Source organism: Ambystoma mexicanum, chromosome 2q (genome assembly GCF_040938575.1).
Source record: "Ambystoma mexicanum isolate Mex_15411 chromosome 2q, UKY_AmexF1_1, whole genome shotgun sequence".
NCBI classification, from domain to species: Eukaryota; Metazoa; Chordata; class Amphibia; order Caudata; family Ambystomatidae; genus Ambystoma; species Ambystoma mexicanum.
Window position 1 is genome coordinate 111029619 of NC_090924.1, and position 24712 is coordinate 111054330.

The 24712-nt window shown below is 45.3% G+C and overlaps 1 protein-coding gene across 2 annotated transcripts in view; it reads right to left on the minus strand.

Moving 5' to 3' along the window:
- Positions 1-24712, minus strand: part of IFT140 (intraflagellar transport 140) — a 2226364-nt gene that overhangs the window by 1249324 nt on the left and 952328 nt on the right. For both annotated transcript variants that reach the window (XM_069646971.1, XM_069646972.1), the window contains exon 10: positions 20159-20362. In XM_069646971.1, coding sequence (XP_069503072.1) covers positions 20159-20362 — 204 coding nt within the window. The remainder of the gene's footprint in view (positions 1-20158; positions 20363-24712) is intronic.

The window sequence follows — 24712 nt, forward strand, 5'->3', positions numbered from 1 at the left end:
CTGCTCATTTCACAATCTCGGGCAATATTGAAAAAATATGGAAAATTCACTATGGCGCCAGTGGTGACTTTCTACAAGTCTAAAGTGATCCCAACGCTCACTTATGGGGCAGAAGCCTTACCAAACCTTCCAAAATCCTTTTGGTCTAAACTGGAAGGATTTTATTGGAGAAAGGTTCTTAATCTTCCTGACTCGCTACCAATGGTGTTAATAAGAAGGGAACTCTCTCTACAATCTTTGACCTTCATTGTGACCCGTAACGAAGCTATGCTATTTCGAAAGTCTCTACTTCCAAGCTCCCCACTGATTATGCAAGAAATCCAGCAAGAAATTCAGTCGGGATCATGCAAAACGCTAACAAAATGGGCGGCAAAGATCGACTCAATCCTAGAGGGCGCTGGAAGCTGTAAAGATGAATTAATTCACAACCCTTCTAAGGTCAAACTGTGTCTACTACATCAAGATTGGATTGACACTTTGGAAAAAGCAGCCGCATCAAAATTGTTCACAGATTTGCCTCCACAGTTGACTAAAGTGAACGAACTTAAGCCTTACTTGTTAAAAGGGCCGGATCACATTTTCAGCGTGAACTTCTTAAGAATCCATCTGAACATCCTTCACACAAGGGTAGTCCTACTCCGAAGAAATTTGGTATCGGATGAAGTCTGCAGATTCTGCAGAAAGTTAGAGATGGCAGAAACCATAAGACATCTCCTGCTAAACTGCTTAGGAGTCACGGGCCCCCGCCTGAGACATATGGGGCACTTGTTCAAAAATCTACATGTCTATGATGAAGAGGAATGGTGGTGTCGGCTTCTTAGTGGGGAGAAGACTACTTGGGTGATTGCGGTGGTGGGCATCTTCCGAGAGATTGAACTGCTTACCTGACGGTAGTTACGAGTGTGTAGGATCATCAGCTGGGCGTCCTCACATAAATTTCTCCTGGGGGGACGCTGACTCTGACTCTGATTTTGAATTTGAACTAGAATCGAAAAAGAATTGATCTGACGGAGCCTTTCGGGGAATTTTGAGATGCTCGGGGCTCTGGTAAAAGAATGATTTTGCGGGGAATCTGGATCAGTTAATGTGGGGATTTCTCTTTCTTTTTCTTTTCTCCTCTTCAATTTTGTAAAAATTGTTTTATACAATTAAACCAAATTAAAAAAAAAAAAAAGAAAGTATATATTGAGGTAATAAGTCTGGATGCTTAATCGGTCAATGAACAGTAGATAAACAATATATTGTGATGATAGGTTAAATGTTTTCATAAAATAGTAAAGGCATTTGAGGTTTCTTAAACAAAGATGTGGGATCTGATAAAGGGAGTAAATACTAAACTATGTTCACGGTTATGAGACAGAGTGACTCTCTGGGGTGAATGAGTCTCTCTCGGGTTATAATGGGTACAGAGAAACCTGCATTACTTGTCTCCAGAATATGCTGTCATTTATCGCCCCCTTGTTAAAGTGAACATTGATAATTCACCCAAGACAACCTCATGGTTGTGATGGTTGATTAATAGTAAAGTGATGAGTACTCTTCATGTTGAGAGTTATGCTATTGTTGGGTTTTGTTTTGAGAAAAAAACAAGAAAAGAAACACAAAATAAATAGTCGTCTGACAAGAGTTGAAATCGAAGACAACAAACTGTGGTCAATGCAATTACTGTAAAAGCTGCTGCCCTTAGTAGCCCATATGGCTAACACGGTTAGGGTGCTTTTTAAGCACCCCGATCTGGCCCCAGGGTGATTATATAGCACTGAAAGTGTGTTGTGTAATTGGCTGGTGGCAGCTGTAATTAAGTTTTGGTTACACCAGGGTTGTTGTCACATTAACTGCATTATAGCCCAATGCACCTTTAGGGGTTAGCCTTTCAGGTACTATTGTATTTTATAAGCCCTGCTCCCAGCCATTTTGTTTGTGGACATCCTTTTGGGTGCATCATGAGGCAAGCATAAAATGGCTGTTTTGCTGATGTGTGTCCATTATGAGCAACCGATTGGTCACAATTTAAACTATCATAGACTGGTCCTCTAGTCTTCACAATCAACATCCAGTGTGGGAGTGGCTGTGTGTTTGGAGGTTTTTATGACGCCAAAACCATTGGTGTAATAGGTGGGCCTATGATGCCAGCCTCTGAGTGAATATCTTATAAGTGGGAGACACTGTGCCATTCTAAGTTCCATTCCTGATTATGACCTGAAGATTGCTGGAAAATGAGCTGATGCTGAAATCCTCGTTTGGCCATACTGGCTGGAGCCTGTCTCCTTTGTGTTGTGCATACTGTCCGGAATCCAAGGCTTTCCCTTTGCTTCCTGCCAACCTCTTAGATGTAGGAATTGTCCTTACAAGACTCTTCCTCATCTGAAGTTGCTGGACCTCTTAACATGCTTCTGACCAAAGTGCCTACAGCAGAGGGTTCCTTGTAATTATCCTGCTTTGGAAATCTTAGTGGCTTGCTGCTGCTTTGCCACAGCTCGAGTTGTGGGACATTTTGAGTCACCTCCAGCCATTGCCAACTTCATAGGGCCATTTCCTTTTGGTCTGGCTGGCTGTACCTTCCTGCTTCCCTGGGCTGACCTGTGACCCTTGTTGAGTTCTGCAGGGCTTCTGCTGCCATCTTTGTTGCTGCTGCGTCTTCTGCCTTGTGGGTCGTCTCTCCAGATGTCATCTTTGCTGAGTCTTCATCATCTGGAAACTTGCTGAGCTGTAGGTTTGAGGCACTCCACTTGGAGCCCCCAATCGCTGCTATCTGCACCTAAACCAGACTCCCTCTGCAACCAGCGCTCACTGGCTGGCTGGTTTTTCAAACTCTAGGCTAGAACTCTTGTTTTGGGTCCTTTGAGAGCCACTCGAAGGCTGGTTGCCTCTCGTGCTGTGCATGTGGTGTTAAAAGTACAATATTTTGTAAACTTTCCCGCATAACCACAAGGTTGCTACAGGATTTGTTCTCTTGATTTACATGGGAGAAACATTGGAAACTCTTGAAAAGAAGTTACCTAAACTTTGAAACAAATTACATTGGAGAGAACGCCTCAGACACTGAAAACATCAAGAAGAGGAGCCCTTTTGTTAAAATAAAATACTGGGAAAAACTAGAGGATGTGACAGCAGTTCTCCAATCCAATTGCTAGTCAGAAAAATGGGCCATGGTTATATAGGGAAATGTTGGCTTGCTGGTGCATAATTTAGGGTTTGTATATCCAGGGCTCAGTACTTTAATTTCTGTTTTATTCAGCATATTTGAAGCAGTTTTCTGGCCTGCTAGAGCAGGCTTTTTCCAACAAGGTGAGAAGGAGGGAGAGCCACATAGGTTAAAGAGTAATCGTTGCTGAAACCACACAATATCAAAAGCCAAAAGTTAAATGTGATAAGCAGGAGTATTGCATGCCAGAACCTTTGTCCTATGAGAGGCTTAGAGTCCCTGAATAAGTTCTTGCTGAAATCCAACTGTGTCAAATAACAAGAATGAAAAGCGATAGTGAAGGCTGATGTGTTGAAAGTAGCAAAGTCAAGAGCAAGAGTTCCCTTGTCTGGTGCATATTGGCGAAACAATGTCCTGGAAGTTACTAGAAGTATTGTTACAAAAAACTCTTAATACAGAACAAGAGTAGCACCTAACAGCCCCAAAACAGCTACCAGCAGCTGGCTAGGTAGGTGTCCCATAAAGAACTACATTACACTGGAATATAGTCAGCAATACCACGCAGGGGCACAACACCTATGTAAAACCAAGTAGTGCATACGCACAAAAATGATCACTGGATGTTTTATCCACCTTCCTTCACCATTCCCCACCTTTCAACACCCCCCAGCCCCACTTTTGTGTTGAGGTATTGGGCCTCTGCAACGCTGTAGGCATCATACGACTGTGTTAAACAATCACAAGCCTATTTGCAATTGAAATAAGCATGGCACAAAACATCACAATGATAATAGCAATTGAGAGTAACACATTGCTTTTTTCATTCTGTCTCCTTGCAGGGGACGGTGGTGTCCACCTTATCCGCATGAGTGGATACTACTGGGATTAACTCCACATATCCAGAAGCAATCGGGCCTGATGAAGATGATAGTATCCACAAGTTATCATCAAAACCGGTAGACCACATAAATCGAGAGCTTGTCTCACGATTAGTTATGATGTTCGCAGAATAGAACTGGGACAAGACAACATTTAGATTCTTCACTGGTTGTGAGAAATCCTTTTAGGTTATCCCTACACAGAGGGACATTTAATAGCCATGAATACCATTTGTTTGTGTCAGAGGTCTTCAGGCTAGAGGGTGAATAAAAATCAGGAAATCCCCTGTCAGGTGTACTCTCACAGATATAGAAGAGACATGATTTAATCATAAGTGCAGTCTCACTTTTCCTTTTGGTAGTTTATGGGGTTTTTAGTACAACAGCTTGATTTAATGAATGTGAAATATGGCAAAGAGGGACAGATCCTCTTCCGCTATCCCCATTAGATAGCACCACTGATGATCCAGGGAAAGCACGACCCCCCTCCCACCACAGGGACCGGGTGTTGTTCTTTTAGGGACAGTTTGAATGCTGACCTGTTTTTGCCTGCAAGAGAATGCTATGTCGATGTGAAATAGGTACTTCCACAACCGTTCATTTGAGTTACAAATAGTCGTTAACGGCAGGAGAGTAAATGAAGCTCTTTTGATCCTTGAATCAATTTCCCTAGTGTTTTTCTAAGGTAAATCTGCCACCCCACCCCCAAAGTTATAAAGTGGTGGTGTGGGAAAAATGTCAGTAATTCCGTTACCATCCAAAAAGGGGCGGTAACAGAATTACCACCACTTTTTTCCTGCACCGCAAAACTTGTAATGAGGCCCATTGTAAGTACTGGGGAAAATAAAAGATCTGAATTTCACTGCACTTCAGGTGACCACCAATTGGTTGGGTAGGAAATTAACACAGTATCCTATAACTTTATGTGTAGTTTACAGACATTAGGATGGCTTGAGAAGAGAGAGTAGTCTCTTTCTTTGGAAACAGAAGGGAGCAAAACCATGGTGTCAAGATCTTGACAAAGCTAAGTGTGGCCCTTCAAAATAGCGACCTGAATGCTCGCAATTATTTAGCAGGGGGCACGGAAGCTACTCGGAGGACGAGCTACCAAAAAGTAACCAGATAAATGAAAAAGCAACCCAACCAAAAAATAGCATGCAGGGAACTGGTTAAGATGGGAAATAAGTTGAATGGGAAGGGAGCACAAGAATAGCTAAAGTTTGACGAGACAAACAACAGAGGCAGACACCGAAAATATTGGAACATGAGAAAGAAGCTAAATGGAATTTGAAGAACTAGGACCTAAGAGTGAAACTATATTGGCAGCTTGGAGGGCAATCTGCAAGTCTTGTGATGCAACAGATCCCTGTTGCAGTCTTCTTCTATGGAAGTGTCCACTTGGCGACAGATGGGACACTCAAAGGTGAACAAGTTACTTACCAACTGTAACGATCTTTCGCCCTACACCTGAAAGCTTAGTGGTCCAGGCAGCTACATCCAACAGACAATCTGCGTATCCCTCTATTCCCCCAGATAGGGATGATAAAAGAATTGATGCCTGGTCTCGCAAAACATTTTATTCAAGCTGTATGGCTTTAAAGTCAACAAATGTGACTTGTACCCTTTCGAGGTTAACATACACCCTGTGGTAAATAGTCTGGATCAGATGATGAGGGTCTGTATTTCCTAGCAAAATATTTGTTTACCGCCGGTCCAGATTCTGGGGTTTCCCATGAGGCCATAACCTTCCTTTCAAGTGCTGTATGAAAAGGAAGAACAGGATCTTTTTGAGGACCATGACTGAGAATGTCTGTCATGTCATCCTGTTCGTAGGTGGGTGAATTTCTGTTCCAACCCATGAACTCCACCACTCTATTCATAATATTCCTATATGCTGAATCAGCATGATCAGCTGGGTCAGGTTTGTCGAATTCTAATTCAGGTGAAGTGTCTATGCCACTAGCGGTTTGGAGACATTCATCAGGTCTGACATTTTTGACTCAGGGTCCATTGGTTCCTCAGGAACGTTCTTTGTGCAATATTTTACCCAAAAGGGGAAGTCTCCTCCTCTGAGGATTGTTCTTCCTCATAAATAGAGGCAAAAGACTTGAAGAAGTCTTTTCTTGGTAAATGGATATACATTTTATCCATGGTTTAAGATGGCATCGACCTTGATTTGGCCATTGACGTCGATAATGGTGCTGGAATCAATGTTGTCCTCAACAAAGGCGTCAACGCTGGCTTCAATAAAGTCAAAGGTGCTTAAGATAGAGGCGTCGTCGAGGACGGCGTCAAGGAAACCATCAACACAGGTTTCGATGAAGGTTTTGAACCTGACGCCATTTTGTCTGATGTCACCTTCGGTTTATGCACCAAAAGGCCTGTCTTGCTCTTTTTATGAGGTGCGAGAGAGGTTTCTCTCGATGACACCCTCTGCAATTTCTCACCGAATTTAGAGTGTTTAGTCTCTGACCTTCCTCTGTCATCCGAAGAATGAGCTGGGGCATGGTCTTCGCGCGATTTCTTCGAGGGAGTCGGGGCTGCGTTCTCGAAGATGCACATCATTGAGGCTCTAAAGGCCTCCCATTTTCTAGGGGAATCATGCTTAGATGGACAAGTGATAACCCCTGTATCAGAAGACGAAGAAGAGGGAGATCGGTGATGTCTCTTCTTCGAGGAAGAAGACTAAGATTTTCTGGACCGACTCCTCGATCTAGACTTCTTTGACTTACGCCGGGACGATTCTCTAGACTCTGCAGAGTCTTTATTTTTCTTCGAAGATCCCTCGCCCAGTGCCAACTTACCTCATCGTTCCTTGAGAGCTTTACCCGTCATAGCTTGACAGGAACTGCAGTCATCGATGGTCGGGACCCAAGCACCAGAGGCAGACTCGATGGGGATACACTTAAGGACATTTTCTTCCCACAATTCTGGCATTTTTTGATGCCAGATTTAGAGGTAGAAGGATTAGATGATGAAGACATCTCGAAAGACTGAAGCGCCATTTTCACACACACGAAGCAAAAGCTTTCGGAAAAACGGAACTGAAGCCAATTGGCGCGGCAAAAGCTATTTATACTATGGATGACATTGACTCTCTACGGCAGTCCTTGAAGGACATCGACGTCATGACATCAAGCACAGCGCCCTCGGGTATGGATTTTTTTTTCTCCGAAGCAGCAAAGCTGACAAATATCTAAGATGAGGAATACGTGGGAGGACACAATCCATTCGAAATACAGCGAACATCTTGTTTTGGGATATCACAAATCTAGCCTCAAGCAATGACTGCATACTTGGATCAGTAGTAGTCTTGCATCCCTCAAGGGCACAAGCAAGATGCAACCTTAGCTACATACTCGGTCTGAATGACTTCAGAATGGATAAAGAATAAGGTAGGCTTATTTTTATATACATAATTATAGCTAGTTATGAAAAAGGACTTGGAGATCTGGAGAAAGCAAATGAACAGAGAAGATAAAGTAGGGTTTTGGTACCTTCGAATTCTTAAATGAGATTGGTTAAATAAATAAAAAAATCAAAAGCCTTTTATTACATCACAGTACACTCGTCCCTAGCCACTGGCGACTAAAAAATTGTGTGCATGTCGCAAACTGAGGGGGTGAGTGACTTTTTATAGCCAGCTAGTAGCTTGGAAATTAGAATGTGTACCCTGGATACCAGATGCAACGAAGTGTTTAACTCTGTGGTGTTATTAATGCAGGGCTGTCTTGAAACCTGGATGTGCAAACCAAGTCTTATAGGAACAAAATAAGCAAACAAAAAAAAACTAAATAAAAGACTGTGGACCTTGGCGATCATCCATCAACATGCTGCAGACACACCGGTTATTGCCAAAGAGCCCACATATGTAATGTAAAAGAACATTGGCAATAGATTAGGCTTTTGTGTTGGCACGGGAAAGGGCACTTGGGTTACAGCTCCACTTAAGTCATTAACTCTGAGAAGACTGCATTGAAAACACACTGGCAGGGTCTTTGAGTGCATGTTTGATGGTAAGGCTTGTGTAAAGCTTGCTCAAAGAGTTCCCATGAGTAGGTGTTTTGGTTCAGAATAACCATAGGGATTAGCATGGCCACTCGATGGGTGGGCAAATAACCAAACACCACCTTCAAGATTTGTGTCCCTCCTCATTTGCCATTTCTCCCTATCTGTACTCCAACATAATAGTTTGGGCTTATAGTAATAGCCCAAACAAAAAAGAGTGGATGCTATAGCCTCCACGTTTCAGGGAAGGAGGGGTAGCAGGGTGAGAGGGTGAGCAAGAGAGAGGGAGGGAGGAGAGAGGGCAAGAAAGGGGAGAGAGAGTGAGAAAGAGAGAGACAGAGGAGAGAGAGAGGGGGGCGAGAGAGAATTATTTGGTATTAGGAGAATTTTGTTGCAACCCTATATTCCTACATCTTAAATCTGAACACACAGCTCATTACTTAACTCACAAAATGTCATTTGTTTTACATGACCAATCACAAACCTTGCACATGTCCAACTGTTGCAACATGTGATACATTTGTCACACATATTCAGTGACTGGTTTGTTGCTCTGAAGTCAGACTCATTGGGCATTTGCCATCACAGGTTCAAAAACTCTTGAAATAACAGGTGTTAATATAATTTCATTTAATGGGTCTCAAAGTACTGACTTTGGACAAATGAAGGGCTATGTTTGCCTCCATAATATAAACCTGTGACCTGAAAGTTTAAATAAAAAAGATCACAACACGGAGCACTCCATTCATGGATGTCTCTGATAAATAGTCGTTATTATTAGCTCGTTTGAGTTCATGGTCTTCTATCAAGTGATTAATTACTACAAATATAAATATGAGTCTGCCAGAGGGCATGGGTAGACGCGGCATCAGGAAGATGGCTGCCTGAGAGTCTCCAGCGAAGTGAGGGCAAGGAACACGGCGTGTCCCTCTCCTGGTGCCCCAACTCGGTGTAAAATGCACAGGTGATCCATCCAACACCTGGGGCTATGCCTGAGTGTTATTTGGAGACCCCGTGTGTGCTGGCAGTGCAAGGATTTGAGCCTGATGGTGTGCGGCCAGCCTCGACTTTATATGGCGGCCCCGGGTGTACTGGAGGGCTCTGCGGCTCCGGCTGGTGTTCGGGGCTGGGGCCGTGCATTACACTTCTGGGCGCCCCTGACCCACGTGAGTGCCATCCGGCAGGGGATGTAGAGTGTGCCATGGGGTGCTTCGGTCAACTCCCGCGGGCTGTGGGAACTCAGCGGTAAAAGCAGCCTGCAGAGGACTGCTGCCAGCTTCAGCGCGCCTGGCCTGGAGTGCTGAGGGTCCAAATGCGGACCGGGCCAGGGCAGCGGTGACTTCCTAGTCACCATTCGAGTGCCTGCAGTGTGTGTCGGATGTGCCGTGGCCCACTGGGGCGGCATCTAACTCGGCAGCAAGGTGCCCAAGATGACGGCAGGGGGAGCCTCATAAATACAGCTTCTGTAACGCACAGAGTGGTGAGTTTCGGTACCGGGGACTGCCGGCTGAGCTCCTGCTCCTCACTTAGCGGTCCCAGCCATCAAAAGCGAATGGTGTGGTGGGGGGGCCGCCTACTCCTACACCAAAAGCCTGAACTGGGTCATTACAACATATGGGCTTACAATGGATCTGTTGGCATGCAACCTGCCACTTTAATGCACTGGGCCCATGTCAGCTGCATCTGTGGAGGCCCTCTCTGAAGTAGGAGGCATAGTACGCCCCACTGCTTGACTGCCTGCTGACCATGCGTTCAGTGTTGCCTTGCTGGCACTGACGTTTGGCCAATCTCTGGCGCATACCTCGGTGCAGCTCTGCCCCCTCGGAGTGCTATCCCCTACCCCTGAGTTTTACGACCTACAAAAAGATCGCCCTGTACACCACAGTCACTTAGGCCCTGGCCTGAGAGGTTGTGCTGGAATCAGTAGCTTCAACATCAGTCTGACTGCTGCGCTTCTCAACTTGCTGACCTTTGGGAGAGGTGTGAGGTGTGTCACAGCTGAACTTACATCTGGGGGTACCTGCTCTTGGTCTATTGAGGGCTCCGTCCTGTGCCCCTGTGAGCTTTGGTTGGCACCGGCTTGGGTGGGGGCCTCCTCGCTGCCTAAGTGGCACAGCTCTTGCAGGGGTGGTGAACTTGCCGTCGTACTGTCTGCAAGTTGGCGAAAACACCTAAAGCAGGAAATTAGGGGGATATCGTCACAATGCTGCAATCCGCAGACAAATGCAAGCGCCCTGAAGTGGTGACGGCACAGGTGCACACGGTCAATCAACTCTCGCCTATGCTTACGCAGATGTCTACCAAGTCTTACCTAAAGGAACTGCTCGCTGAATTCCGCAAAGAAATCCACAAAAGCACAGAGGAACTCTCTCATAAGATTCTAGCTTAAGATAAAAGGTTTTCAGATGCAGAGCACAGGGTGTCAGAGGTGGAGGACACGCTCTGTGAGCGGTCCTATGAGGTGGGTGAGTGTTACCCTTTGAGGCCTTTGAGGCCCGCTGTGAGGCCTTGGAGGACAAGCAGGCGAATGGGGGAGAATCGCTCCAGCAGAAATAACATTCGGATTCGGAGTATCTCTTCACCGGTACATGATGGCGAACTGCCTATTCGACTTCTTCCGATCTATACTAGAACTACCTGAGGAAGCTGAGATAGAATTGGACAGGTTACATCGCGTCAGGACTAGGGCTACCTTGCCCCAGGACAGACACGTGGATGTGTTGTCCCGGGTTCACTTCTTCAAACTAAAGGAGCGAATAATGACTGCGGCAGGACCCTTTTCGATCATCTCTTTTCGCAATAATTCACTCTCACTGTACCAGGATTTGGCATTGACGACCCTGGCAAAGCGAAAGGTGCTGCAGCGATTGACCGAGTGGCTACGCACCAAGGAAGTGTCTTATTGATGGGGTTTTCCCACTGTGCCCCACTTTCCTTATTGGGGAAAGCTCTGGGCATTGCAAACTCTAACGGATGCAGAGCCTGCTGAACCAAGATGGGTCGGGGGAGGGTCAGGAGGTTGAGCAGTAGCTGAGCCAGAATTGTGGCCTAGAGCCATCTCAGAAATGGCAGAAAAGGGGTAGAGGGACGAGGATAAAGGGTCTGGTGAGGATGGCCTGGAGCTTAAAGAGAATTTTGGGTGGCGGGGATGTCTCTCTGGTCACTGGGTCACTTGTGCTATGTGGGGGGACTAAGAGATTATGGTCCTAAGAATGAGTCCTTGGGGAGGGGGATGGGCCGGGAGAGAGAGTTTAAGGGTGACGTGTTCTTCGCTGCCTTCCAAGTCGGGTTCTGAGGGGTTTCCAGATGTTTGGTATTTGCTCATGTCCGAGCATAGTTTACGGTTGGTTTGAGGGGGGAGGTGGGGAGGAGGGGAAAGTGAGGGTGGGGGATTTGTTTATAAATGGTTGCTGTGGGAGGGGCACTTGAGTTATGGCACTGTAGTGCAGGTGATTCGAGATATGGTTGCGGGATGTGGACAGCCTGATATTCGGGGAAATGTTGGCTACTGTTGCGGGTGAAGGGGAAGGTGAGGATCTAATGTCGATTGGCACATGGAATGTTCAGGGCCTGAATTCTCCAGTTAAAAGGAAATCTGTTCTAAGCAAACTAAAGGATATGTCCCTTTTGGTGGTGTACTTGCAAGAGACTTATTTGCTTGAACAGGATGAGAAACGTATGAAGTCTAATGCATTTGCACAACAGTTTTTTGCCTCAAGGGGTAGGGGGTAAGCGTGGTGTGGCTGTCTTGGTGGGAGAGCAGATCCCAATCTCTAAAGTGAAGGTCCTTCGTGACCTTCACGGGCCTTATCTCTGTGTCAAATGCCTGTTGTGGGAGCGTCTGTTTACGCTAGTTTATCTGTATGTGCCTAACGTGGCCCAGGAGGCTTTCTTAGAAACCTTCCTGCTTCAGGTGCTCCCTTTCATTGAAAGGCCAAATTCTGATTGGTGGGGATTTCAATTTGGTACCTAACCCTCTGGCTGATAGGACTATGCCTCCCACCAAGCTTGATTTCAGGCATTCCCATGGATTTGGGTTGTTTCTCTGGGAAATGGGAATGGTTGACATCTGGAGGTTGGCTCACGGGGAGAAGATGGATTTCACCTTTCATTCTCATGTTCACTGGGGCTTCTCTAGATTAGAATGTATACTCATGCCAAGGGCGCTATACCTTTGGTGGGTGGAGATAGGCACGCAGATACTATCTGATCATGCCCCAGTATTGCTGTCCCTGGTGATTGTGGGAAGGCCTGAGCGACCTAGACGTCTGTACAAGTTATATGATCTGGTTCTTAGAGATCCAGTGGTGTCTAGAGAGTTTATTTCCAACTATTTTCATGAAAATAGAGATTCTGGGCCTTAATGCGAAATTGTTTGGGATGCTATGAAGGCGTTTGTTAGGGGTGAACTCATCAGTAAGTCCGCAGCTTACACCAGGGAGCGACAACTGACTAGGCTGCAGATGGAGGGGTACGTTAGAGGCATGAAACAGGAGCACAATAGATTGGGCTGCTGTAGGACACTGCACAAGTTTAGGATGTCACGTAAAAAGCTGGAGGAACATCTGGCTGACAGGAAGGCTCAGGAGAGGCTGAAGACTAAGCAGTATTATTATGCCAATGGGAACTGAGCCAATCAAATCCTGGTAGCTAAGCTGCATAAGCTCCAAAACCGGAAAATAGTTTTGGCCCTGCGCGATAGTCAGGGAGTAGTGCAACGGGGTGAGGTTGATAAGCTGAAGATTTTTTAAGCCCATTTTGGGGTGGTATTTAAGGTAGGGCCCCAGGGGGATGCTCAGGCCCAGTTCCTACAGCATGTACATCTCCCTAACCAATCAGGGGAAGAGCGGTATGCCCTAGAGGCACCTATACTCCCAGGGGAAGTGGGGTGGGCTATTAAGACTCTGAAGAACAAGACTCCAGGCCCTGATAGGTTCACAGCTATTTTCTACAAGATGTTTTGCATGCTCCTGGTTCCCCCTGGTGGAACCCTAATTCTTTTAGGGTCTCCGTTAGAGTCGCTCCTTCTATGGGTGTGTCCACGACTGTCCGATTCCCAAACCTGGTAAGGATCTGGTACTCTGTGATTCTTATCGCCTCATTACCCTTACTAACATGGATTTAAAGCTCTCTCGTCTAAAATGTTGTCCGGGTGTATGATGGATGTCCTCCCTAACCTCATACACGGCGATCAGACAGGTTATATCGTGGAACATAGTACCCATGATAATGTGAGGTGTGTGCTGAATCTATTGGAGGTGGGATGACGTCAGGAGGGAGTTATTGTGCTAGATGCACACAAGGCCTTTGATAGGGTGGACTGGGGGTATCTGTGAAGTCTTAGTGTGGTTTGGACTTATGAAATGTCAGCAGGTTTCCTACCTGACAGGAAACTGGCAGAAGGGGTAAGCTTTGAATGTGCATTCAGTGTTTTTGTAGGGGCATCCCAGCTTCTTGTATACTGCCTGAATGAAGTACATAAGTTAAGACTGTTCTCCCACTGCTGTTCTAAAGCCACTGCTTGTACGCAGTTGGAAAAAAAAAGCAGTTAGTTTTTCTCTTAGCATTGCTTTCATAGCCTACAATTACTATGCATTGTGAATCACTGTGAGCTTAGTATTTCCCAGCTACTGCCCTCGCCACAACAAATTGCTCCCATGGGTCTTACTCGGCTGCAATATCTGCCTCTGAAGATCATACTTTTGCGAGTATCCTTACCTTCTGAAAAGGTAAAGCTGTTCCAGTTAATCCGTTGGGCAGGCTCCTGGCGTCTTTGTAAGCCATATGTCCTTGTAAATGCTGAAAAAGTAGAGAGTCAGATTCCATCTATTTCACAGCAATGAACGTAGTTGGCCGCTTCTCTGGGTGGAAGCTTGGATTTGTTTCCAGGGAACTATCTGGAAACAGTGAGGTGAGCAACAGAGAAGAGCACCCTGTCACCTACAGTAGCTTGGTGTTTTCAATTTCAAACAGACCATTGCCCATGGATTATCCATTCGCTTTATTAGCAAATGGGTAAATTCAATGGTTTTACACCTTAATCAAGTCACATAACAGGATTCCACAGCCGTCTATGTCATTCCACAAATTCATTACCTGTGCTTCCTTTTTAGAATGTACTTTTTATGACCACAATGCACAGATTCAATACATACAATGATACAGTGGACCAATACATGAAGAGAGGTATCCTGGGAGGAATTAGGGGAGCCTTCCACAACAGTCCATGGAGGTTGATACCAGTGACTGGGGCAGGAACTGGGAAACCCTCCTGGGGAATAAAACACAATGTAGTCCTGTGGGTTGTTCGTGAAGACTCTTTAGTGCCGACTGATGGTTTTAGGAGAATCCTGAAATGAAGATCTCAGTAAAGAAATCTCGAAGTGAAATAATGACTGCTACCCTCAGTAGAAAGGCTGGCTTGGAGATTATGGAATTTACCCCAAAATAAGGTACAGTAAATATAAGGTGCAATATTTAACCACCAGCAGGTAAGGAGGGCTAGGAACAGCACTTTGTGGAAAGGAATTCTAATACAGAGGCCCGAGAAAATTTGGTGCGCCTTTCAATTCTATTTACACAGGAATATAGCAGGGAACTCGACGTGACTGGAAGGAAGCAGCAGAAAAGCCTGCTGTTTTTTTTTTCTTTTGTGTTATTTTTTTTTTGTTTATTTATGTGGTAATGCGCACCAAACCCTCAGGTAGCTGGGCGCAGTTTGGGGGTACAGAAGGTAAAATATACAGATTCAATATACAGATACAGTATACAATATACATATAAAATATACAAGATATATACAGTAATAGAGTCGACAGAGTGATACATTTAGAATCAAAAGAATCGTCCAGAAGTCAAAGGCACAGTTAGGTGGAGTGGGCGGGCAACATATTAGATGTCCTTAGCTCAAAGCCAATTTAGCAGATTGCGTCTAAATCTGGAGTATGGCTGTTCCGCTCTAAATGCAGGGGGGAGTGCATTCCAAGAAAGAACAGCTTTAACTGGGAAACTAGCTCCACCAGCTTTGGAGAGTCTAAATCTAGGCACTTCTATGCAGTGGTGGTTGAATGATCTAGTGTGGCGAGTGGAGGTTCTTCTGGTCAGTCTGGCAGAGAGATAGGTGGGTGCGGCATTATTAAGGCATTTGAAGGTGAGAGAGGTGAGAGAAACAGTTTTAAGGAGTATCCTATCACTGATTTTTAGCCAGTGCTGGTCTCTTCGGGTGTTGGATATATGCTCTCTGTGGGGTATGTTCAGAGCTGCTCTCAGAGCATTGTTTTGTAAAATTTGCATTTATAATACGCTGTGCGTGATTTAACCAGGAGCCTAGATGAAAATGCTCTGTGTGAAAGAGAGAGAGAGAGAGATAGAGGGATTCTCGTAGGTATTGTAATGCAGGAGCGTGGCATGGGAAGAGTGCAGCTGTGAGCCTGATGAAAACTGAATTGAGGTGGAAAGCCGGTAAGGCGTTAAAAGTTACGATTGTCGGTTTGGGGGGTTTTATTCTGGGGAACGTGCTGCGCAGCAGCTCTGGGATCCAAGGATGGTGAACGGGCTGCGCACTGGGTGATGCCTGATAAAGACATCCCAAGCAGATTAAATTACAAAGCTAACGTAAAAGGAAAGAAAGAAGGAAAGAAGGAAGGAAAGAAGGAAAGAAGGAAAGAAGGAAAGAAGGAAAGAAGGAAAGAAGGAAAGAAAGAAAGAAAGAAAGGCATGTAGGTAAATGGAAAGGGCGAAAGGGCTGTAACGAGGAATGACACAGAAAAGCCAGGAAAGGGATGAATACTCACAGGAGCGTTAAGTCAAGAATGAAGCAGCACGCTGCGCTGTGGTGGAGGAAGCTATTTAAAAAATTAGATGATACATTCTGGCCTGTGTGGAAATTGTCAGTGGCCATCTTGAAATCCACTAGTCTGCTGCTGTAGGTTATCTACTGTAACACATTTGGGAACCATCTTGGAGTGGGCATGTACACACCTTATGCCTCTTCTTCTCCACGTCCTCCACAGGGACCAGGTAGAATAGCGATGCATGACAGTATGCACCACCCTCATGGGGAGTAAGGACCGGGTTTCCAAGGCCGCAAACTATGAAAACGCTTTATGCAGGCAGGAGCATGAACGTTTGGTGCAGGTTCCCAAGTGCAATCGGCTGGAGAATAACCCTTCCCGTCAACGAGATATTGGAGTCATCCTCTATAGTAGCGGGAATCACAAATTCCTGCCACCTTATATTCTGGACTTGATTGGGTATTGGAGGTGGGCTCTCTGAATGTTGTCAATCATCTCATTGACTGCATAACACTTAACTGTGGATGAGGTAATGGTGGGTATACTGCAAGGGTGATACCCATAGGTAAAACAAAATGGGGATGGTGTTGATTGAACTGTGTGTTATTACAGGCAAATTCCACCAGTGGAAGTAGTTATCTCCAGTCTTGAAAGCAGAGACAACACAGTGTAGATAATGTTCAAGGGTGTGAGTCTTTCTGTCTGGCCGTTGGTTTGAGGGTGAAACTTAGAACTTAAGGCACACTGTATACCAAGGGTCTTATATACTAAGGTCCAGTATCTGGAGGTCAATTGAGGTCCCCCATCTGATCTGATTGTGTCCGGGAGACAGTGTAGGGAAAAGATAGACTGTAAGAAGAGATTGGCCATTTATGATGTGGATGGTATTTGGGGTATAGACACAAAATGAACCATTTTTGTGAAGGAGTCTATAGTGATCATAATCGTAGTATGGCCATTAGAGGGAAGAAGGTCCACAATGTAATATGTGGATAGTTGTTGCCACGCTTTGCATGGACGATCAGGTTGAACCAATAAACCAAGCGATGACTAGAGTTTTTTGTCTGTGGGCAGGTTGTGCATGCTGCCGCGTAGTCCTTCACGTCCCGCGAGATATCTGGCCACCAGAAGTGTTGAGATATCAACAATTGAGTGACTCTAACCCCTTGATGACTAGCAATGACTGTATCATGGGCAATTCGTAGGGCTTAATTTCTTAGATTTTCTGTTGGAAGAAACACCTATTAATCATTACAGGAGTGGTTGTGGGTTTCTTTCTGAAGGACAGTAAGGAAGTCTATTACTAGAAAAACAAACGACGAGTTGGGAAACATTCTCTGGTTTTGGAAGAGCACCTCAGTATCTGTAGGCTTGCGGGAAAGGACATCTGCCATTATATTGGATTTCCCCGGGACAAAGGTAAATGTGATTTTGTATGAGGAAAAGAAGTAAGCCCATCGTACTTGTCTGCTATTTTGGGTCTTGGTGTGTTGTAAGACCCGAAGGTTATGGTGATCAGTTCTGGCTTCAACTGGGAACAGAGAACCCAATAACAAATGCTGCCATTCTTGGAATGCCCTTCTTATGGTTAGCAATTCTTTCTCCAACACTGTGTAGTTGATCTCTGAACTGCTCCTAAAGCGCTGTTGGAGGCATCGGATACTACTATGAACAGGGCTGTAGTAAATGCCTCTTTAGAAAGAAAGGGCCGCCCGAGCTTCTTCAGACCAGATAAATCTTCGTGCCTTCTTTAATAGTCCTGTGATTGGGGGGGGCAGGGGGAGGGGGACCGAGAGAATTGGGGAATACAGTTATGATAGAAGTTAGGAAACTACAAAAACATTAGACTTCTCTAACAGTGCGAGGAATTGGCCATTACACCACAGCCTTAACATTGGATGGATCCATTTGCGTTCCTGAGGCAGATAATATATACCCTAGGTAGGGAACTTGGGTTTGGTGAAAAATGCATTTCTCAAGTTTGGAAAACAGATGGTTGCGTTTCAGTCGTCGGAGAGCCTCTTGCACGTGAAGGATGTGTTCAGAGAAAGAATAAGAGAAGACCAGAATGTCGTCTGTGTACACTATAACAGAGTGAAGCAATATATCCGAAAACACATGGTCCATACATCTCTGTAACACAGCGCGGCTATTTGATAGGCCAAAAGGCACTACTCTATACTTAAGTGGCCAAAAGAGGTTCTGAAGGTTGTCTACCATTCATCCCCTTTCCGGATGCGTACAAGATAAGCACCTCTTAAATCTAGTTTTGTGAAGATGGTGGCTCCTCTCGCTACCTCTAGTTTATCTGGAATTAGAAGCATGAGATACTAGTCAGAAATAGTGATTTTGTTTAATCCCTGATAATCGATACAGAGTCTCAGTTCTGTTGTATTCTTCTTGGGTATGAAGAACGACGATGCGCTTGCAGAGGAACGAGACTCTGTTATTAGACCATTTCGGAGATTACCCTCCAAGAAAAGGCATTTAGGTAGATGGGAAGGGTGAAAGGGATGTAACAAGGAATGACACAGGAAAGCCAGGAAAGGGATGAATACTCAAAGGAGAGTTAAGTCAAGAATGAAGCAACGCACTGTGCTGTGGTGGAGAACACTATTTAAGCAATTAGATGATAACTTCTGGCCCATGTGGAAATTGTCAGTAGCCATCTTGAAATCCACTGATCTGCTACTGTAGGTTGTCTACTGTAACACATTCGGGCACCATCTTGGAGGGGGTAGGTATACATCTTATGCCTCTTCTCCACTTCCTCCAAAGGGACCAGGTAGACTAGTGATGCATGACAGCACTAAATTGACACAAGGGAGGTGGGGGTGAGAGGAGATGGGGGGAAAAGAATTCCAGACACTAAATGCCAGTTCACAAGATACTCAGGGCTCCTTCTCCTTTCCCAGGTTTAATCTCTCTCCTCGTCAACAATGTACAATCTTCCGCAGCAGGAGTCGAGGAGGAACTGGTATACAATATTATGAACTGAAATGCAAGCTCTTACCATCTGACAAATGCTAGGACTGTAGGGACACCAGCTTTCATATGTTCTGGAGATATAGGAAAACTGCCTGCTGGTGGGAAAACATTTGAGAGGATGGAAATTAGGGTGAATGCAACGGCTTCAAAGACACAGCGCTCTGTACGCTGGGGCTGTTTCCCCATACATCAGACTTCTCAGCAGAAATGTACAAAATGTATCTGCAGAGCTCTTACTGTGGCAAAAAAACAGATTCTGAAAACAGGAACAAATAAAAGTATGTCTCAATGCGTAGACCAGATTCAGCGGATGGCATCCCTTGAAGCGAACGAGAACATTGCTGATGCAAAGAAGGGCTCCTCTGATGAATTTGTAGCGATTTAGGGAGCATCGAACGACCTCTATGTGTAACTGGTAGGGCAGTGAAAGTTTGAGCATACTATCCTTTCATAATGCGAATTAAATTTAGCGTTTATTATGAAGTGAGAAATATAATGGGTAACCAACATTTAGCAAGGAACTGAACAGTTTGCAAAGTGGTCATTTATAAGGCAGTGCCTTTATTACAAGCAATTGGTTACTCTCCATCCCTCATTTAATTACATGTTCTAATGAAGCATTATTGACATTGTAGTCAGTCAATTATGCTAGTTATTCTCCCTCAACAAACTTGTACCCCAAAGCTAAAGGCTGGAATGCATAAGGAGGTTGAGGTACAAGACGTAGCGTGATTGGCCAGCTCTAAAATTCAATGATGCTAACAGAACAAGAATGTGACAGTGCTCACTCTCCTACCTTCTTTTTGGGCCTTGTACTGTGCCTGTGGCAGTGTTTTAAATAGCTAATATGTTTTGGGACAAATACAAAAGTAGTACTGTAGCAGTAGTTACAGAATGTAGCCTATGAAATCTGATGGGCTGTTTGACTCCAACATTCCAACAAATGCGCTAATATAATTTATAAATGACATCCACAGTATTTTGCATTCTGACGCATTTCAATTGATCTTTACAATGTACCAGGTGTTTGTTCAAGTTATTGAAATGTAACCAACTTGCAAATGTGTTGCCTTCCTTTCTGTGATCAGGCTGAGCCTTGCAATTTTCAAAGGTCTAATATGCAATGCAGAAGAGAGTGACAGACACATCCACTCTAACCCCTCCATCCTAGAACAGGTAGCCTTATATGATCTTATTACCACCAGTTCTGTTTCAAGGGTACCAGCCTTGCTCAATGAACGGCAAATACTTTCACATCCCCCCTTAACAGTCAACTACTACTTATAAGTCAGAGGGTGTATCTGGGAGTGGGAGAGAGAGTGCTGAGCAGACTCGTCATTCATTACCTTTGTGACAAAGACTCCTTTGATATACATCTCGGTGCGCAGGCTGTGCTGAATCCCAGTGCTGAAGAAAGTTAGATGGAGCTGGGTAGGTGCCACTTGCGTGGCGGCCACCTGTTGGTTGAAGTGAGATGACATCACCTGTTCACTCAGGATCAACACTGAGTTGATGTTGTTCACAGCCAGCAGGTTCTTCCCAGATCCCCACTTCACAAAAAGAAAAAGACAGTAAAAAAGATTCATCAGGCAGGGTAGCAAGATATCACACACTGAAAGTACTAACACTCACTCTCATTAAGAACTTAGAAATCACAATATATGTGAAGAGTTACTGTTGCCTGGCTCTGGGCATCAAGGGTGGGGGGTAACTCAGAGACTAGGGTCCTCCCTGCTAAGGAAACATTCTATTTTGTGGATTCTGATGATGCTTTTTAGGGTCCCCTACACTTTTGGCTTTTCCCTTTCTTTACTTTTGGAGTCTCTGACCTATTTTTCTTCTACTGCAGACCCCCCCTTTTACTCCCAACTTCAACCCTTTTTGATTTTCTGGTCCTGGGTTGCCTATACAACTTCTAGACATTGGGTGATTTTTATCACTCAACTTTTCTCCCAAGGGTGACTATATTAACCTACAATGTTTTTAGGAAGTAGGATGGTGGCCTCCGTCATTTAGTTATTGCTACAAAAGGATACAAGCTGATTTACCTAACTGGTAGCCCAATGTGCCTTTATGGTAGCCATTTGCATTTAATGTATTCTTTTAAGTTCTACGTCTGCCGTTTTATTTCTTGGGCTTCCTCTGCTCAGGAGAACCATGAAGCAGGCCTGAAATGGACGCTGTGCACATGTGGGGTCATTGTTAGCCCATTCCTACACCCTCTGCAGTGGTTTGAATTGGTATGGAGCAGTTCCTTGCACTGGACAGGGCACCACACTTCCTTTGAGGGTGGTCCTGGGTTTGCATCGGCGTGGCTGGCCACCAATACTTTAGTTTTAAATCCCCTAGTGCAAAAATCTGCATCTCTCCAGATGTTGTGTGCTACGACTCGCATGCCCCCTTACTATTGACTATGCTGGTTAGGGCTGAAGGATGTTGTATTCAAATACATCTGGAGAGCCAAAGGCTGCAGACCCCTTCGCCTTGTGTGATTGGTGGGCTGGTTTATGCCAGCCCCTGTGAGTGTGGATATGTATAGGGGAGACCCTGTGCCCACCCTCAATTTGATCTGATTTTTGAAAAGTAAGCAGGTTACTTAACAGTTGAAGTATTTGTGGCTATTTGGAAAACAGCTGTATTTTTAGGAGCAGGGGTCCAGGGCTAAATTCCGGTATAGGTTTTCAGCATCTGGGCATCCGTCTTGGGCCTTCCTCCTCGCCTCAAAGTCCTCATTATCTGCTTGGGCAAGGCCTCCCATCATGGGACCCCTGTCCAGGACGTTCCTCGGCTGCCTCTCGTTTACGGCCATTGCTTCTCGCACTGGTACTGGAAGCTGTTGCTGCGGCCTGAAATGGTTTTGGGGCACCAACACCCTGCCTCATCTGCTCCTCTTGGCCATCCTGGGTCGTCTCGGCTGTCATCTCTATACTGGGACAATTTTTGCTGGGGAGCTGCCTTTCTTTGCCTGCTGAGCCATCGTAACCTGCTTTCATTGGATTCTTTCAACCTCTTAAGGCCATCTCTGTCACTACTTTTGCTTCTGGATTCTTTTGGGCTCTGAGGGGCCGTCAATGGCTCAGGGTGTAAGTCCCTGGGTGATGGCATCCTTCATCTTGCACTGTAAAAGAAGATTTGTACTTGCAAGTTTGTTTCACCTGACTGTAACCATACTTTCAGAAACAATGACTAAGTACTTAAATTCTAAGCACAGGGTTATTCCTGATATTTACCCTCAGGGGTCCCCCGTGGACCCTGGTAGAAGATCTCTGCAAGTATCTTCAAAGCACATTTTCCCATTGGTGGTGAATCCTGCTGGGATGCTGGGTCTCCAACCTGGCTCTGAAATCAAGGGGGCTTTCTATGGGGTCACCTAGTATTGTCTGCCGCCACCTCTGCACCTCTGGAGAGAAATGGACTTACCTAGCTTTTAACCACTACAGCAGAACTCCCTACTGATTTTGTCCTGTATTTCAAGGGGAATTTTAAAACACCGTAAACTGCTCTCGAAGTGACAAAGGGATATTTACCTGGCCACCTACATTTTCAGGGTTTCCTCTGGGTCTCTGGAGTTTAGGCGTCAAGACTAGAATTTTCACAGGTGCCCCCAATTTTCTTTGAATGTTTGAAATCCTGCATAACAATGGTTGTGCTGCCTCAACTCCACTATGGCCGGGTGACTGCTTCTTCAAGAGGCTACGCAGCATTACTAATACCTTTCTATGGCACTCCGGTGCAGTCCGGCTCAAACTGACTACACTCACCACTCTCAAAGAATAGGGCGGGTTCGGCACCCCCGACTTCCTCAGATACTGGGTAGTTGCTCAATCCCAATTCGCCTCCTACTGGTTCAGTACAGAGCCCCCCCCCCCCTCATCTCCGACTTGAAAAACTAAAGGTTAGCGAACGCACGATTGGTTCCCTAATTCTTAAGCCCGTTCCATCTCATACCGACTCACCGGACCCGGTGGTTAGCACGTCACTTGCACTCACCAAAGTATGGGTAATGGTTGCAACACCTAATCCGTTCCATGGTGACCTCCCGCTCTGGAATTTTTTTCCTGATGTCCCATATATTCCTCAAACTATAGTCTCCCGCTGGTCGGAAGCTGGCTTCCTGACCCTGCGGATGTATTTAAACGGGACAACTTCCTGGAGTGGTCGGACCTTCCTCCACCCCTTAGACGTAAGCCATCAGCATGGCTGCAATACTCCTCGCTTCGGAGGGTTCTCAAAGCCAAATATCCCGAGTTTCCTACAATCCCTCCGGATGACACCATAATAACTGAACTGTGCTCTTCCGATGCCTTCGGAGGGAAAGTATCTAGACTTTATAACATGCTGCAGAATAGAGCCGCCCCCTCTTTTGTCAAGCTGAAACTCAAATGGGAGGAAGACCTCGGGGTCGAGATCACTGATGAGCGCTGGGCCCGAATGTGTTCGCGTACCCAGGAGATGTCCTACAATTTCAGGTTTAAATTAGTACAGTTCAAGATACTGCACAGGTATCACCACACACCAGCTAGATTACACTGCATGTTCCAAGAGTATTCACCTCTCTGCCCCAGATGTGGAAGCGACCAAGCTACTTATCTTCATATGATCTGGCACTGCTCACACCTTACACAATACTGGCAGGACATATGCTCTTCTATGTCAGACATACTAGACTGTTCCATAGATCCATCTCCCATGCGCTGCCTCTTTCACGAGCTACCCGGTCTGAAACGTGACGCCAGGAAATTGGCTGGACTCTGTATGTTGCTGGCAGTGCGCTGTATTTTGTTGCGCTGGCTTCGCCCCAACGCACCCACGCACTCCCAATGGCTCCGGGCAGTCACCTGGGCGCACGACACGGAGGAGGCCTGGGGGGCTATTCAACACCCCCACTCCAGACCCAGGGATATCTGGCGACGATTTTGCGAATACATGTCTGCTCTGTCCTCCAGCTCAGACTCAGGAACCCCCCCCCCCCCTCCTTTCAACTCTTCTCGGTAGCTCTTTGCGGGATTTACCTCCCTCTGAAATCCTGGGCGTAGGCCTCCCTTCAGTATCCGCTCTAAAGGTTTCATGTAATAATGTTGCATTGTATTGTGGAATCTGCTTTGTATGATTTGCAGGCTGATGCCGTGATGTACCTTTTCTGATCAGTTCTGTGTTTTGCTTTTGTTTTTTCCTCAATGGGTTGTCAAGTTGAATAAATAAAGTTTTTTTAAAAAAAGAAATCCTGCATAACATTCTGAATTAGGAAACAACTTGTTACTTTCTTTCCTGGAGGCTACTAACGTATCATTGCTGCCCTTAGAATGTATTGAGGCCAAGTGACTAATACTACCTGTTTGAATGATTATGATCTTGTGCGGTGCTCCTGATTTTATCTGCAGTTTTGGAGTACTGATTTAAACTCCTGTGGTTGACTTGCCTTGCTATTATGGTCACTTGTTGCAACATTTATATCTGTGCTTTCAGTAGGATTGTAATGAGTCCTGGTGGCTGGTGCTGCAATTCTAAACTACTCTTGTCTCTTTGGTTTTATATTTTAAAGTTTTACCCCTTTGTCTGTCCTGTCTAGCTCTGTATATTTTGTATGTAGTATGGACTTGGGTCATCCATGTTCCTATATGCCAGAGGGGCAGGGATATTGTGTCCATTATTTGTGTGGCAACTAGGTTACTAATCATGACTCTCTGAAGGCCATGCCTCACTATGTATAGCTTCTCTCATGTCTGCTCCCTCTCTAGAATATATGTATAGGACCCATAACCAAAGAGTGCCCTCGCATGCTAGCAGTTAGGCCCAAAACTGTCTTGATTCACATGTACTGTTTTTGTACATAGACAAACTCCATCTTGTGTCAAGTGTGCCTAAAGTACTTATTTTCAACTGGGCAAATATTATGTGTG